The sequence below is a fragment of the Rosa rugosa genome, chromosome 6 (assembly GCF_958449725.1).
Source record: "Rosa rugosa chromosome 6, drRosRugo1.1, whole genome shotgun sequence".
Classification (NCBI taxonomy): domain Eukaryota; kingdom Viridiplantae; phylum Streptophyta; class Magnoliopsida; order Rosales; family Rosaceae; genus Rosa; species Rosa rugosa.
In genome coordinates this window covers 44657999-44673312 of record NC_084825.1, presented here as the reverse complement: position 1 = coordinate 44673312, position 15314 = coordinate 44657999, and the positions used below count along the sequence as shown (strand labels likewise).

The 15314-nt window shown below is 39.4% G+C and overlaps 2 protein-coding genes across 3 annotated transcripts; both read right to left on the bottom strand.

Moving 5' to 3' along the window:
- Nucleotides 1–4717: 4717 nt before the first annotated feature.
- Nucleotides 4718–8637, bottom strand: LOC133714702 (uncharacterized). Of its 2 annotated transcripts, none has more exons than XM_062140911.1 (4): nt 7835–8637; nt 7563–7674; nt 6707–6799; nt 4718–5067 (listed from the first exon to the last, which is right to left on the bottom strand). In XM_062140911.1, the coding sequence occupies exons 1-4, from the start codon at nt 8477–8479 to the stop codon at nt 4934–4936; spliced, it is 984 nt and encodes a 327-aa protein (XP_061996895.1). In that variant the 5' UTR covers nt 8480–8637; the 3' UTR covers nt 4718–4933. The 2 variants fall into 2 exon arrangements, with proteins under 2 accessions (XP_061996895.1, XP_061996896.1); XM_062140912.1 differs by having other exon boundaries at nt 6707–6787.
- A 1456-nt stretch (nt 8638–10093) lies between these two features.
- Nucleotides 10094–15314, bottom strand: LOC133716847 (uncharacterized). The gene is made up of 4 exons (XM_062143499.1): nt 14571–15314; nt 14328–14378; nt 10260–10925; nt 10094–10165 (listed from the first exon to the last, which is right to left on the bottom strand). Exons 1-4 carry the CDS (start codon nt 15312–15314, stop codon nt 10094–10096), a joined length of 1533 nt encoding a protein of 510 aa, XP_061999483.1.

Sequence of the window (15314 nt, the reverse complement as noted above, 5' to 3'; positions counted from 1 at the left end):
CTGGTCACAACTAAATTGAAATTACCGAAAGGATTGAGTGACTACGATTTGTCTACGGTTTGATTTTTATATTGGATTAGATTTTGGTCAAGAAACTTTGATGTAATCATTGGCTATTATTAATAAAGTATCGATTTATTTGATCTCATGTCATGGACATACTTCTCGAACTTTATTACTTACAAGATGTAAGAGCCAATGGTTTTCATGCGGAAACGCATTGTGAGAATGGACAAGAGTTTCTTTGCATCACCTCTAATGACTACGGAAATAACCGAGTATTAGAGAAACTTATGTGTCGCTCTAGTGGGTTGTATGCAATCACTATTCGAGTCATTGAATCCAACCATGTCATGAGAGATGATTTATGGGATTCCGACACATATAGGCTTTGGCACGACCGTTTGGGACACCCAGGTCGTGACATGATGATCCGTATATTAAAGACTTCACACGGACATCCCTTTTTCAGAAGAAAAGAAGTAAAACTCGGTTTTTGGACACCGAAGGAGCCCCTGCGCCTCACGGCGCCGTTCACCCCCAAATCCGACCATCCTTGGCCGGCGCCGCCTTCCCCCTGCGGCCTCAGGGTGGCATTGACGCCACCAAGGCTCCTTTGTCTCCAACTTTTACTTCTAAAGTCACTTGTGCCTTTGTGGCTCAACCAAAATCCTCATTGGTTGTTTATAAAGCCCATCATTCGTTCTGCAAAGCCTGCTCTTTAGCAAAGTTAGGATCGAGACCATCCTATGCAAAGGACACCAAAGAAAATATACCATTCTTGCAAAGAATCCAAGGTGATATTTGTGGACCTATTCAACCATCATGCGGACCATTTCGATATTTTATGGTATTGGTTGATGCATCGACACGCTGGTCACATGTCATGTTATTGTCCACAAGGAACGCTGCATTTGCTAAACTCCTAGCACAAATAATTAAGTTAAGGGCTCACCACCCTGATCATCCTATTAGGTCTATAAGATTAGACAATGCTGGAGAGTTTACATCAAAGACTTTTGATGATTATTGCATGTCCATTGGGATTGATGTTGAACATCCTGTTCCTCATGTTCATACCCAAAATGGTCTCGCAGAAGCCACCATTAAACGACTACAAATGGTTGCTCGAGCATTGGTGATGCGCACCAATCTCCCTATTTCTGCTTGGGGCTATGCAATATTGCATGCAGCTGTGCTTATTCGTCTGAGGCCTACTGCCACTCAACCCTTTTCTGCGTCCCAGATGGTGACTGGGTATGAGCCCAATGTCTCACACTTACGCATATTTGGGTGCGCAGTTTATGTACCAATTGCGCCTCCACAGCGCACCAAAATGGGTCCTCAACGACGATTAGGCATTTATGTTGGATATGATTCTCCAACGATTATCCGCTACATAGAACCCTTGACAGGCGATCTCTTTACCGCTAGATTTGCGGATTGTCACTTCGATGAGACAGTCTTCCCGTCGTTAGGGGGAGATAAGAACATCAATGTTCAACAGGAACGACAGGAATTGTCGTGGTCTGTCCCCACTCTGTCTCATCTTGATCCCCGAACCGCACAGTCCGAAATTGAAGTGCGGAGAATTCTCGATCTTCAGAACGTAGCAGAATCGATGCCTGATGCGTTTTCTGATATCGCTAAAGTGACGAGATCACACATACCTGCTGCAAACGTGCCTGCAAGGATTGATGTCCCTAAAAGTAGAGGACATGACGCCAACTCAAGAATGCATGAGCATGGCGCCAACGTCCCATCTCACAGTGATGGTGACGTTATGGCTAGGCCCACGGCTCCTGCCAGGAAGCGCGGGAGGCCCATAGGTTCGATGGATTCTCGCCCAAGAAAGAAAGCGAGTTTGGCACACAATAATCCATTAATCATCGATGTGAATAATCCATCTCATGAGAATATTCCGGACTATGGTTATGTCCAAGAGACATCATTGGGGGACGCTCCAATGTCAGAACCAACTCCAGAGAATAGAGAGATCTCCATAAATTACACTAGTGTACATGAGATGATGGATAGAAATTCTATGGCGATTGATGATGCATTTGCATATCATATTGCGAAAGGGATTATAGAATATGATGATATCGAACCTCGCTCTGTTGAAGAATGTCAACGAAGAGCAGATTGGCCTAAATGGAAAGATGCGATCCAGGTTGAATTGGATTCACTAACAAAGAGACAGGTATTTGGGCCTGTAACGCAGACACCCCCAAGTGTAAAGCCTGTTGGCCATAAATGGGTCTTTGTTAGAAAGCGTAATGAGAAAAATGAGGTGGTAAGATATAAAGCCCGCCTTGTGGCGCAAGGTTTCTCACAACGCCCTGGAATCGACTACGAGGAGACATATTCTCCCGTAATGGACGTTATAACGTTCCGCTACCTTGTCAGTTTGGTAGTTTCCGAAAAACTTGACATGCAGCTTATGGATGTGGTTACAGCATATCTCTATGGGGATCTAGATTCAGAGATATATATGAAGGTTCCAGACGGACTTCAATTACCCAAATCAAGTGGCTCTAAACCACGGAGCGCGTTTTCAATAAGATTAAAACGCTCACTATATGGATTAAAACAATCTGGACGGATGTGGTATAACCGTCTAAGTGACTACTTGATTGGGAAGGGATATATTAACAATGAAATATGCCCATGCGTGTTCATTAAAAGAACAAGTTTCGGATTTGCAATCATAGCAGTTTATGTCGATGACATGAACCTAATTGGAACTCTAGATGAGTTGAAGGAAACTGCTAAATACTTGAAATCCAAATTTGAGATGAAAGATCTTGGGAAGACACGGTTTTGTCTCGGTTTAGAACTCGAGCACCGTAGTGATGGGATTTTGATCCATCAGTCTGCATATACTCAGAAAATTCTAAGGCGCTTTAATGAAGATAAAGCAAAGCCTGTGAGTACTCCCATGATCGGTCGTAGTCTTGAGCCCGGAAAAGATCCGTTTCGTCCAAAGGATGAGGACGAAGAAGCATTAGAGGCCGAAGTGCCCTATTTAAGTGCAATAGGCGCATTATTGTACTTAGCTCAATGCAGAAGACCGGATATCTCATTCGCAGTGAACTTGTTAGCTCGACATAGCTCTGCGCCAACACGCCGCCATTGGATTGGTGAAAAGACAATCTTTCGATACCCAGGAGGTACGATTGATATGGGCCTATTTTATCCCTACAGAGAGAAAATGAATGACGGAAGAATGGGATCGGACCCCATTAGGCATGAAGCCGCCGTCCACCACAACATAGTGGCCGGCCATGTTGCTGCCAACGCCGCCACCACCATCAAGGGTGGCCGGCCTCACCCTATCCCCCCTCCATCAAAACAACAATGATGTCTTGATGGGTTTTGCTGATGCAGGGTACCTCTCTGACCCTCACAAAGGTCGCTCCCAAATGGGTTATGTCTTTACCATGGGAAGCATCGCGATATCTTGGAGGTCTACAAAACAGACCCTTGTTGCTACTTCCTCGAATCATGCAGAGATTATTGCTCTGCATGAAGCCGTACGTGAATGTATATGGCTAAGGTCTATAATTAGACACATTCAAGGAAGTTGTGGTTTGAAGTCTACCACAGATGAACCTACATGCATTTATGAGGATAATGCAGCTTGTATTGAACAAATGAAGTTAGGTTTCATCAAGGGCGACAACACCAAGCATATATCGCCTAAGTTCTTTTATAATCAGCAACAACAATCACTTCTAAAGATTGAAGTGAATCAAATCCGATCAGAGGATAATGTAGCGGACTTATTCACTAAGTCGTTACCTAAATCCACCTTCGAGAAACATGTGAAGAGTATCGGATTAAGAAGGTTATCCGAACTCCCATGATTGTAGCAATCAGGGGGAGATTTCGACATCAGGGGGAGTTACTCAGTCTCGAAGGATCAAGGACGTGTTGCACTCTTTTCTCCTCCTCGAGTTCATTTTTATCCCACAGGGTTTTTCACTTGAGCAAGGTTTTTAACGAGGCAACGGATGAAGCGTCACCACCAAGTTTGAGCGGCACAAGGGGGAGTGTTGAAGGATATTGACACTTAGTGTGCCTAGTCAAACTAGGATAAGTTCTATAGTTGTAATAGGAGAGGTTTCCTACTCCAAGTTAGATAAGGAATCCTTGTACTCTTAGATTATGCACTTGTAATCCCTATATATAGGGCTCCTATTCTCTATAATGAAATACACTTCTCTCATCAATCTCTCTCAATACCAATATACTTAAACAAAAACATTTATTATGTTGGAGAGCAAATATCTTACATTAGAAAAGTGATAAATAATAAAATATAATTTATAAGTGGGTGGATCAAACTTAATTGTACCGAGGCTTTTTGTGATCAAAATTCAACACCTAACGAGTGGTTAAGTTGGGACAATATCAGTACAATGGTGGGCCACGAGCCACGTTTGTTGCTGTTTAACATGATATCAGAGTGAGTTATCACATACGTGCATGCCTCGCGGCCACACGGGCTCCACGTCACCTAATATAAGTTGTCCACGTGTATGACTTAAAAATTTACCACACGTACAGGTGCGTGTTGACAATATATAGATCCCCATCGGAAAAATTGGACATTGTCTACGAGTTTATGAGGGTTCAGGCCACTCCATCAATGCCAATTAGTTTTAGATGTGAACCCCAAATTACTTTATTATTTTTTTTTAACAGAAAAATCACTGGCAAAAGCAGCGGAGCTGTGACACATTCCGACCTGTTCCATTTATGTTACAAACAACAAGAGTATACAGAAAATGGTAGAGAAAAGCACAATAAGGCTGGGACATACATCATTTTAACCTAAGATAATGAAAAGAAAAAGGGCAAAAAAAAAAAGTATCTGATCTCCGTAACATGACAAGGGCATTATGCCCTTATTAGTAAACCAATCCAATTACATCCTGCGATTAACCCTCCTGCGATTAACCCTCACAATCCTTATATTAGACTTATCAGGGTCGCCCAATGAGAAGCTATTGGAAGCCTGAACTGGTGCAGGAGCAGAGGCAAAGGGCGATATTCCAAATAGGGAAAAATTCACCAACAGTGTCTGGACACTTAGGGGACTTTCAGAATGATACCTGAACTTACAAAGTTATCAATGTGATACCTGAACTTATTTTTTCTTATAAACATCATACCTCCGGTCAATTTATGTCACGGAGCCGTTAACTTGATCACGTGTAACGCACATGAAGCACTAAGTGAGGGCAAAAAGACTAATTTACCCTCAAAAGTAATTTTTTTCTTTTCTTTTCTTTCTTTCTTTCTTTTTCTTCTTTTTCGGCTGCTGCCGCCTCCTCTTACCTTCTTCTTCCTCTACCACCCAAGCCCAGATCCCTCCTTTTTAGTTGCTTCTTCAATTCCCATTAACGTTATGGGATTGTTTGGTATTAGGATATTTTTGAGTAACTTTACTCGTAGTACTTCATCCATCCTCATCTTTCCTTGCACAACACCAATCTGATCCATGTTCGGTGATGGGACTCATTAGGGTGGGATAAAGTACAAAACCCAGAAGGCCTAAACATGAAGAACAACCACATATACTATAAGGCTGACTCAATTAACAAGATTGGTCGTGAAGGTAGGCACCACCAAAGAAATACCCAAAAAAAAAAAATTAATCAATTTTGGCAGAGAAGATTTTTGACGCATATGAAACTGGGCAGAGAACAACTTGGGGTTCTTCATCAACTACACAAAATTCTCAAATTCTGCAAAATTCCAGGATCCTAATCAAATTCAGTAATACCCAAATACTTAATTTCCCTTTCACGAAAATTGAATGAAAATTGGAGGTGGGAGTGGTCCGTTATCAATTCCTGATAGAGGAACAATTGGACAATTAACAAAGAGAAATTCCAGAGTGGGAGGAAGAAGAACTACGAAGAAGGTAGAAGAGCAACTAGCTGGCCTATAGTCTCATGCGCTCACCCCAAGAGGTTATAGAAGTCCAACTCACTGAAAAACAATCTCTTTATTCTTTTAAGAACCAGATCTAACGGGTTTGAGACAATAGCTTAAAGTTGAACGCAATAACGGGCATCAATCGGAGCAACAATTTCTGTGATCTTAAACTCCAACAAATTCGCCAGAGGCCATTACACAAGTAAGAAGCTCCACCCCATTCCCTTAGAAACTACTCTCGGAGACTCTAAGCTCTGCTGCAGATCACTTGACATTGAGATCGATTTGATGGGAATTGGGTGCCGTGAAGAACAGGGAGCAAGGAGAAACAACCTGGAGGTCTTCATGAATTGCTTGGTCTGGGATGATAAGGATCGATTATTCTTTTTGTCTTGGTGTGGCTTGAAGAATTTATGAACTTCTTCAGAAATTTCTGGTTCCTTTTCGTTTGAATCGGGTTTCAGAACTTCGGAAGAAGATTGCTTTAACCCTTTTTTTTTTCTTTTCTTTTTTTAATTTTAATTTTAATTTTTTAATAAAATTTATTATAAAAGGACAATTTTACCCTTTAAAATTCAGTCACGTGCACAACACGTGCAAATTTTTAACGAACTACTAACAGTGGACTGACAGAAGTATCGCGTTGATATGAAATATAAAGTCCGGGTATCACATTGATAACGTTGTAAGTTCAGGTATCATATTGAAAGTCTCCTAAGTGTCCAGACACCGTTGGTGAATTTTTCCCTTCCAAATATTGTGGCTGCACTATTAGAAGTAGCAGCAGAAGGCGAGGATGCTCCAAATGAAATAGATGTAGTGTTGGTTGCAGCAGAGGCTGAGGATGCACCTAATTGAAACGCATGTGAGAAAGATGTAGAGTTTAATGTGGAAGCAAATTTAGAAGATGCAGCAGGTTTCCACCCACTACCAGGTTGAATCATTTACGAATTCCAAGGAAGAACTCCCTGGCATTACTGCAGTTGAAGCAGTTAAGGGTTCAAATTTGAAGGACAATCCAGGTACCATGTTAAACAGCGACCATTGTAGCCCGTGGCCTACCATTGTACCGATACTGTCCCAACTTAACCACCCGTTTGGTATTAGATTTTAATCACAAAAGGCCTATGTACAATTGGGTAAGAGCCACCCACTTATAAGTTATATTTTATTTTGTCACTTTTTCAATATGAGATATTTCCTCTCCAACACGCCCATTTGTATCCCAATTTCCAATGTGGGAATTAGATTGTTAATTGATTTCACATGTAGACCTAGAGTTACATTACACGTGAGGAGACATGTTAGAGAGCAAATATCTCACATTAAAAAAGTGACAAATAAAACATGACTTATAAGTGGGTGGGTCACACCCAATTATATCGAGATCTTTTGTAATTAAAACTCAACACCTAACAGGTGATTAAGTTGGTACAATACCAGTATAATGGTGGGTTGCGGACCACGTTTACCGTTGTTTAACATATTAAAGATAGCCACATAGTTATATTAGAACATTCAACTAGCACACTGCTTAAAAACGATTCAGAGTCTAAACATTCGACTCCCATAAAAAAGTTATGAAATCCAAAAGCATGATCATTAAATCCCACCTCTACGTAGTTGATCCTCCGAGAATGATATGTCAATCCCAGCTTTCTTCTCAAGGAAGACCTTTGTTAGGACAGATTTGGACCGCAGAGACTCCTTCAACAGCTTCACACCCTACCAAAGCAAAGCAAATTACTGATCAGTCACTAGTATAAATCTATAGATATATATTTTTTTTTTTTGTCAATCACTAGTATCAATCTACACACACACACATATTATAGACACAAACACACGGGTATACCACAACTATGTCTTCACACATAATTTTTACCTTATCCATGCCAAGTTCAACAACCTTCTCTTCAAGGGCCCCAACATCCTTGATATTGAACCTGTTAAGCATAGTGATGCTTGAAATGGTGGACATGGGCTTCACCTCCAGATCATCCATTATCATGTATGTCACAACGCCTTTGACATATCCAGCAGCGCCGGCACCAGAAGTTGCTTCCGTGGTAGTCGGCTGACCGACATAAGTAGTTCGGAGGTTCATGGGGTATGAACACGATGGACATTTTTCATTGGGGTTTTCAGTCACGTACGGGTGGGATTTAGAGTAATTATTTGAATGACTACACAAATAGAGCTCCTTTCGAGCACTTGATTCAACATTGTTGGCCAACTTGAGGATATTAGGTCCATCAACTGGTGCCTTGGGTTTGAGCAGGATATCCTTGTTTAGTGTGGGTTGGATATATGTATTATCAAGATTTTCAATACTCTCATACAGTTTACCAAAGCTACCAACCATCCCACCCTTGGAGAGAAGCCTAATGACAGTACCAATAGGCAAAGAGAGAAGAGCGAAAAGAAAATCCACAAAATCCTTACCGGCTTCAGCAAAGAGAACCTTTTGACGCTTTACATCCATGAGGAGCTTCAGACTAACGGTACTGGAGTTGGGCGTTGCTGCCATTATATTAACTTTGAAAGTTGAAGAAGATGTACTGAAAAATTATGAGAACTTAAAATCCTAAAAGAATTAAAAGACCTATTTATAGACATGGCTTTGATCTTCAGCAAATCGCTTACTTATAATTGAAGTAAAAGACCTATTTATAGACCTGACTTTGATATTCAAAAGATTTGGACCAGCTATTGTGGCTCTTCTTTTTTTCTTCAAAAGAGATGACTAGGTATGTGTATCTCTACTCTTGCCGAAATGATTTTATCTATTCTTTACAGCTATACTCTTTTCCACCTTTTCAAGTCTTGGTCTTACTAGGTCTTTGATAAAGTCCTCACTCAAATTAAAGCTCCCGGCTCGCACTCAGATCTCAAACCTTAAAAGTTTGATCATGAAGTAATGTAGTGGGATTCTTTCGACTGATCAAATGTTAAAAGATTTGGACCAGCTCTTGTGGTTCTTTTCTTTTTCTTCAAGAGATGACTAGGTATGTATATCTTTTATTTTGCCAAAAGGATTTTATCTATACTTTACAGCTATACTCTTTTCCACCTTTTCAAGTCTTGGTCTTACTAGGTCTTTGATAAAGTCCTCACTCAAATTAAAGCTCCAGGCTCGCACTTAGATCTCAAACCTTAAAAGTTTGATCATAAAGTAATGTAGTGGGATTCTTTCGACTAATCAAACTGATGATCAAATGGTTAAAATACTGATCAATGGTACAATATAACTGTATAAGTGATGCCTACTAAGATTCAATGGCATTTCAGTATTAGAGGCAGGGGTAAAAAAAGTCTTGGGAGTCTCAGCTAAATACATAAACATCTTAGTGCACCTTAAGAGAATATATGAGGTTGGTCCGAGACCAATAAAGGAGTATGAACAGTTTACATGTAAATAACCTTACCCCATAATAATAACTCCTGTATGCCTTTGCCTAATCATACTGGATGTTAAATTCTTCATAATTGTTCTGGTTTTAAGGTGGAGAAATGCTTGAAGGTATCAATGGAGTCAAACTCAGTTCTTACCGATCTTTTCCTTGGGAAGAAAGCAACCTAAAGTTAGGCCTCAGGTCGGATTCACGTTGTGGTGCTTAGATTTGCACGAGATCTTTGCTTAGATTGATTACTCTTCTCTTACTAAAATTGTTATTCAGGATATCATCAACAAGATGACCATTTTAGCATTTTATTATTTGTTTTTCAACTATATATCATAATGAGTAGCCCAATCTTGGGTCTACGTTTGCAATGTTTCTTTGTTAAGCATGCATGGCAAAAGAAAACTTCAATAGTCATCATTACAAACAAAATAAAGCATATATATATAATAAAGCAAGATACCAAGTAACTATACAAATCACCACTAAAGAAATTGACCGTCACGATGGAAAGGTCATCAAAGGCTTCAATTATGACCATCACTCTGCTTAGTCCCATTAATTATCACCATCCTACACAACAGAAGAGGGTTTGATCAAATAATCATAGCTATGAATATCAAAACAATGCCTGATTCTCCTGCACATATAAACCCTATATTAATTGACAATAACAAGTATATATATATATATACCTGGTCACCACTGATTCGTAATAGTCACTATCTCAAGCAATCCATCTATCCGAGAAAAATACATCTGACAACACCGTGTCGGAGTTTTGCATAGCCTTTTTTTAACAACTCCAGCATCTAATAGTTGATTTAGAAATACCATCAATGAATCAAAAGTAATTCTCAGTTGAAATAATCTTAAATCATATCAGAATAGTGTTATATATCTTACCACCAGCTTCTTATGGGAAACGTTCACGGTAACCTCTTCAACATGCTGAGAATTAGCTCCAAGAATTATCCTTGTGATGAGAGAAGCCGTGAGAAGAGGGTGAACATTCAAATCATCAGTAATAATGTATTTCGCTCGCTGTAGAACAAAACCTCCCCCTTCATTGGCTGTTTCAGAAGGTGTACCGCAATAACTTGCACCTTGAGTCATGGCATGGTTACAAGTAGGGCACAAGACTGTGGGATCGTTGGCCACATAATAGGGCTTACCTCGGGTAGTAATACACTCTTCACATACATAAAAGGGCATATTCTCAAGTGATGAGGGATCAAGGGGACACAGGGCATGCTCGTGCCGATTGCGGTGAGCCGGTGGCATTGTATTCAGGAGAGAAGCCTTCATCGGATTGTAATACTCGGTCATGTTCTCAATGCTATTTTTAACATTTTTTAGCTTGCCAAAAGGCTCAGGGCTAAGCTTAATCATGGCAGAGGTAGGAAAAGTCATGAATCCCACCAGATTGTCAACAAAGTCCTTGTTTGCTTCTGCAAACAATACCTTCCTGTTCTCTCGGTCAATTGTGAGCTTCAAGAAGATGTCGGTTTCTCTTTGTGCATCTATGAATGTGGACATGATGAATACTGCTTTGAGCTGCAAGTGATATGCCTACATAAAATTAGAGTTATAAACAAAACATATCAATCCGCTCGCTAAACAGGCATGCACAGAGAACTTTAATGTTATATCCTAAAAAAAGAGGTAATTGATAGAGATTATCTGCTGACTGTATACAAAAAAAAATGATGAATGACTATCAATTTATTTGTTACATATGACCATGAGAACAGTACTAATTTATACACTAGGAATTTGGGAAAACGAGTGTACAATAGCTGAGGCCAAAAGTATTTTTTGTTTTTGTTTTTTTTTTTTTTGGAGGAGATCGAACCCTAGCTGAATTCTTATCAAATTTAACTTCCACCTTCCCTCATCACTTAGGCTAATCTTAATTTACTCAACTAACTAGTGAAGTTAACTACAATGTTGTGGAACATAAGCAACAAACCAAACAAACAACAACTTATAAGTTAATTAATTGTGAGTAATTTGAGGAAGCCAAGATAATGATAACATAACAGATGTGATCTTCAAACGCTTATTCAAAAATGGGAATACATATATATTTATCTACAAAACTTTTCGAATTCTTCAAAACCAAGTGCATCGATTCCCCATTTTTACTGCGCTAGCTAGCTTAGCTTCAATGGCAACTACGTACCTCCCCAGCAAGGTAACTTTATGGCTCCTAATTAATAAAAAGAGCCATGAAGTTGTGTGTGCAGAGTCTGATAAGGACTTTGTGGATTCCCTCTTCACTCTCGTCTCTCTGCCTCTTGCCACCGTGGCCAGGCTTCTTTCCAAGAACGGCCACGTACGGCAGCGATGATTATATGAAACCGGATTTTAACAAGGACAGCCTTCTGAAATCCAACAAACCCGTCGCTGGAGCTAACAACATCCTCCATTTGTGAACCGACGACGTCAAACTAGCACCAAAACCTCAAACAGTAATGCTAGATGAACCACTTTTTTGAGTACCACCTGCATCCCACTTTATGTGGCAAAAAGTCCAACCTATCATAGAATGTCATTAAATGATGTAGTTTTGCCAAATCAGTCATTACATAATTCAGGTGGGATATGCAGGTAGACCTGTAAATGGACCGGATTTGGATCGGATCGACCTAAATCCAAATCCGTTTACTTAAAAAAAAATTCGATCCAAACCCGCTCCGTTAACCCGGCGGATCGTTGATAGCTCGATCCAAATCCGTATCCGCCGGGTTAACGGATACCCGATCCGCCAATCCGACCCGTTACAATTTCAAATATTATAAAATTTTAAATAGTAATATTAAATTTATATCATGATACCTCATAAGATATTAATAAAATATTAAAACAACATGAAAAGTATCACCAAAAGTAGAATTACATTATCAAAATTCTTAATGCTTCTTGGAATCTTGGGTGATAGACTGTCCCTTAGATTTCTGCAAAAAAATTGTATTAGAAATTCTTCATATTTTATATTTTATATTTTTTAAAAATAATAATATATTAATAAAAAATAATATTTTATTATTACAAAAACGGACCGGATCATTAACGGATCGGATCGACCTAGATCCGTATTTGATCCGTTAAATAAACGGGTTAACGGATTCGGATCATTAACGGATCAACGGATCAAAACTTTCGATCCAAACCCGTCCAATAGTCACGGATATGGAGCGGGTCCGGATCAAAATCCGGTCCATTTACAGGTCTATATGCAGGTGGATTGGGTACGGTTCACTTAGCATTATTCAACCTCAAAAGCACTATGTCTGTGACAACCGCCACACGTGACTGATATGGACGTCGTGCCATCTGTCCGGCGTGCATGACTGATATGGACGTCGGCGTTGACTGTGTTGCTCCGCCGGCCACTAATAAGGTAGAAGGAATTGGTTCAAGCAAGGAAGGGTATGTGAAAGATCAAGTCACGTAAAGAAAAAATGGATGACCTAGAACTCTAGAAGTGAAGCCCTTGACGTCTTTCATTTCATATCTATTCCTTCTGCTTGAGAACTGCAACGACCCGGCGGACCTTGAAGTTCATGTAGGGATGGATGAGGTGCTTGTGATCCAAACTTATTTTTGTTTATTTTTTGTTGCAGTGGAGGGAAGAGGAACCCAATGTACTCTAATCTTAACTCAATTTTCCTAATCGAATTCTTTTGCCCTATAATGTTGTAAAACTATAACTAATTTCTTCGAAGTCGTACATATGATCATATCAATTTGTTTTGTTGTAAAACTATAACTATGGTATATATCAATTAGTTTGAAGTTACTTTGGCCACCCACATATTCTCATAGGCCTATGGTACATCCTTTGTTTTGTTTCTTCTTCATTTGTACTTTGTTCCTTTTTTTTAGAGAGGTTTTGGTTAATGTCCCGCTCTTTTTTCTTGTATTTTCTTCTTTTTTATATATAGGTTTCCTCAGAAAGGTTGGAACTTGGGGATTAAAAAAAAAACACTCTAACCATTTTCTTCGAAGTCGTACATATATGATCATATCAAATTTGTTTTGATTCTTAGGGGATGAAAATGATGAAGGCGCCGGTCTTTCTTGGCAAGAAAGCATCATAGGGATTCTTTATGCATGATAAGAGATTATTGTTGGAATTCCTCTTCTTTAACATTGTTAGGGATTGAATAAGATTCTTTTGGATAATAGTATTTGGACGGCAGGAACATTATAAATCATCCATGGCCGCAGGGACCTAACTAATATTGTTATGATCGTATAAGATTATCTGGTTGCTATTATCGATAGTCCGTGTTTCCAATTGGCCTTCTTTCACTTCACATCATCAAGTACCTCTAGATGATGGCGATGCAGTAGAACAAAGGCAGACCAGTTTTCAACAGTGACTTTGAGAAAATAACTCATTTTGAGGTCTTAGTTCCTCAGAGGAATGTATATAGAGTTGTTTTCTCATATAACTTCAAGGCAACTCATATTCTTCTGGGGAGTAAAACGAGTTCTCTCACTAGTCACTAGTTCACTACTAAACTAACGCAATTTGGCCTTCTAGTGAAAAATAACTAACCAACATCAATCTTCTTTCTGAAGCGGCCATCTATGAAGATATGTTTTTGTGAAGGAAATCACTTACGTAAAGTCTCTGATCTTCTTTAAACTCGTCATTATTCAATATGAAAAGTTTCATATTACACAAAAAAGAATTCATATGTCAAAGCTACCGATCGTAATCTAACTGGAAATACTTACTACTCATAATAATATAATTGGTCCGTGCATCAGACCAATAAGGCAATAACAGATTACCAACTACATGTAACAATAGAAAAAGTTATCCTCCTAAATCGAAGAAACCTCTAAAATAACAATGTGCGTGAAAGAAGAGAAATTTTAATTCAATAACAAAAATCTCATGAATTGAAGCTCCAAAAGCTTCTTAGATTTCTATGTTGCTTCGCTTCCGAGAAAGACATCTGTGAGAACTGATTTTGACTGCAACAATGCCTTCAGCATCTTCAACCCCTAGGAATGAAAAGACAAATGTAGATTAATTACTAATTATAAAGAAAATAACAATAGTCTTTTATGTATTAAAGTATTACTTGATGCTTTTACATTTCCCTACAATATCCAAAACTAAAACCTAAACCCCAATAATCAAAAACTGTTAAACATAATATAGGGATTTGATATGAATTAATTTATGGACACTACCTCATCCATGCCAAGATGAACCATCTTCTCTTCAAGTTCGTGATCAAATAACTTCATAAGATGATGTCTACTAGAAATGATAGAAGCCAAAGGCTTGACATCTAGATCATCCATCACCAAGTATGTAAGGGTATCTTTAACATACCCTATCTTGCTAGAAGCAGCTTCTGCCAACGGTGGACCAACACAGCGCCCCGCCACTGGTGGAGGAACATAGGCGACATTGACTGTCATATATGTGTTGCACAATGGACAAATCGTTTTAGGATCGTCGGTTATGTATGACCCACGGTGATTCAAATTCATACACCCATACAACTTCTTAGCAGTTGATGCTTTGTGTTGATCATCAGGGTTGATGGTCAACAACTCAAGGAGGCTACCAAGTCCAACAACCGATTCATTCGATCTCAGCAGGGTTTCCTTGTTAACAGTGGGTTCCATGTATTTGTCACCAAGGTTTTCGACGCTTTGATAGACATGGAATAAGCTTCCAACCATCACATCGTGAGAAACAAGCCTAACGCCATCCTGGGAAAGAACATTAGCCATCTTCCCGTCCTTAATAAGGAGCTTAGCCACAGTGGCAAGAGGCAAAGACAGAAGAGAGAAAAGGAAATCCACAAAGTCTTTGCCAGCTTCAGCAAAAAGAACTTTCTGCTCCTTTTTGTCTATTAGGAGCTTCAAAGTAAGCTTTTGGGTTGCCATTGTTGAAGCAGTGGAAAGAGGCTTTTGGGGTGCCAT

Bases quoted from the DNA above. Each gene is read 5' to 3' on its own strand.
- LOC133714702 (XM_062140911.1), bottom strand. From the start codon at position 8,479: ATGGCAGCAACGCCCAACTCCAGTACCGTTAGTCTGAAGCTCCTCATG. The intron at 7,675-7,834 runs GTAAAAATTATG...TTGCTTTGGTAG, and splicing joins TTGAACTTGGCATGGATAAG to GGTGTGAAGCTGTTGAAGGA. The intron at 5,068-6,706 runs TATTTGGAAGGG...TGAATTTTTCCC, and splicing joins TTCTAATAGTGCAGCCACAA to TATTTGGAATATCGCCCTTT.
- LOC133716847 (XM_062143499.1), bottom strand. From the start codon at position 15,314: ATGGCACCCCAAAAGCCTCTTTCCACTGCTTCAACAATGGCAACCCAA. The intron at 14,379-14,570 runs GTAGTGTCCATA...TTTCATTCCTAG, and splicing joins TTCATCTTGGCATGGATGAG to GGGTTGAAGATGCTGAAGGC. The intron at 10,166-10,259 runs GTAAGATATATA...ATCAACTATTAG, and splicing joins TTTCCCATAAGAAGCTGGTG to ATGCTGGAGTTGTTAAAAAA.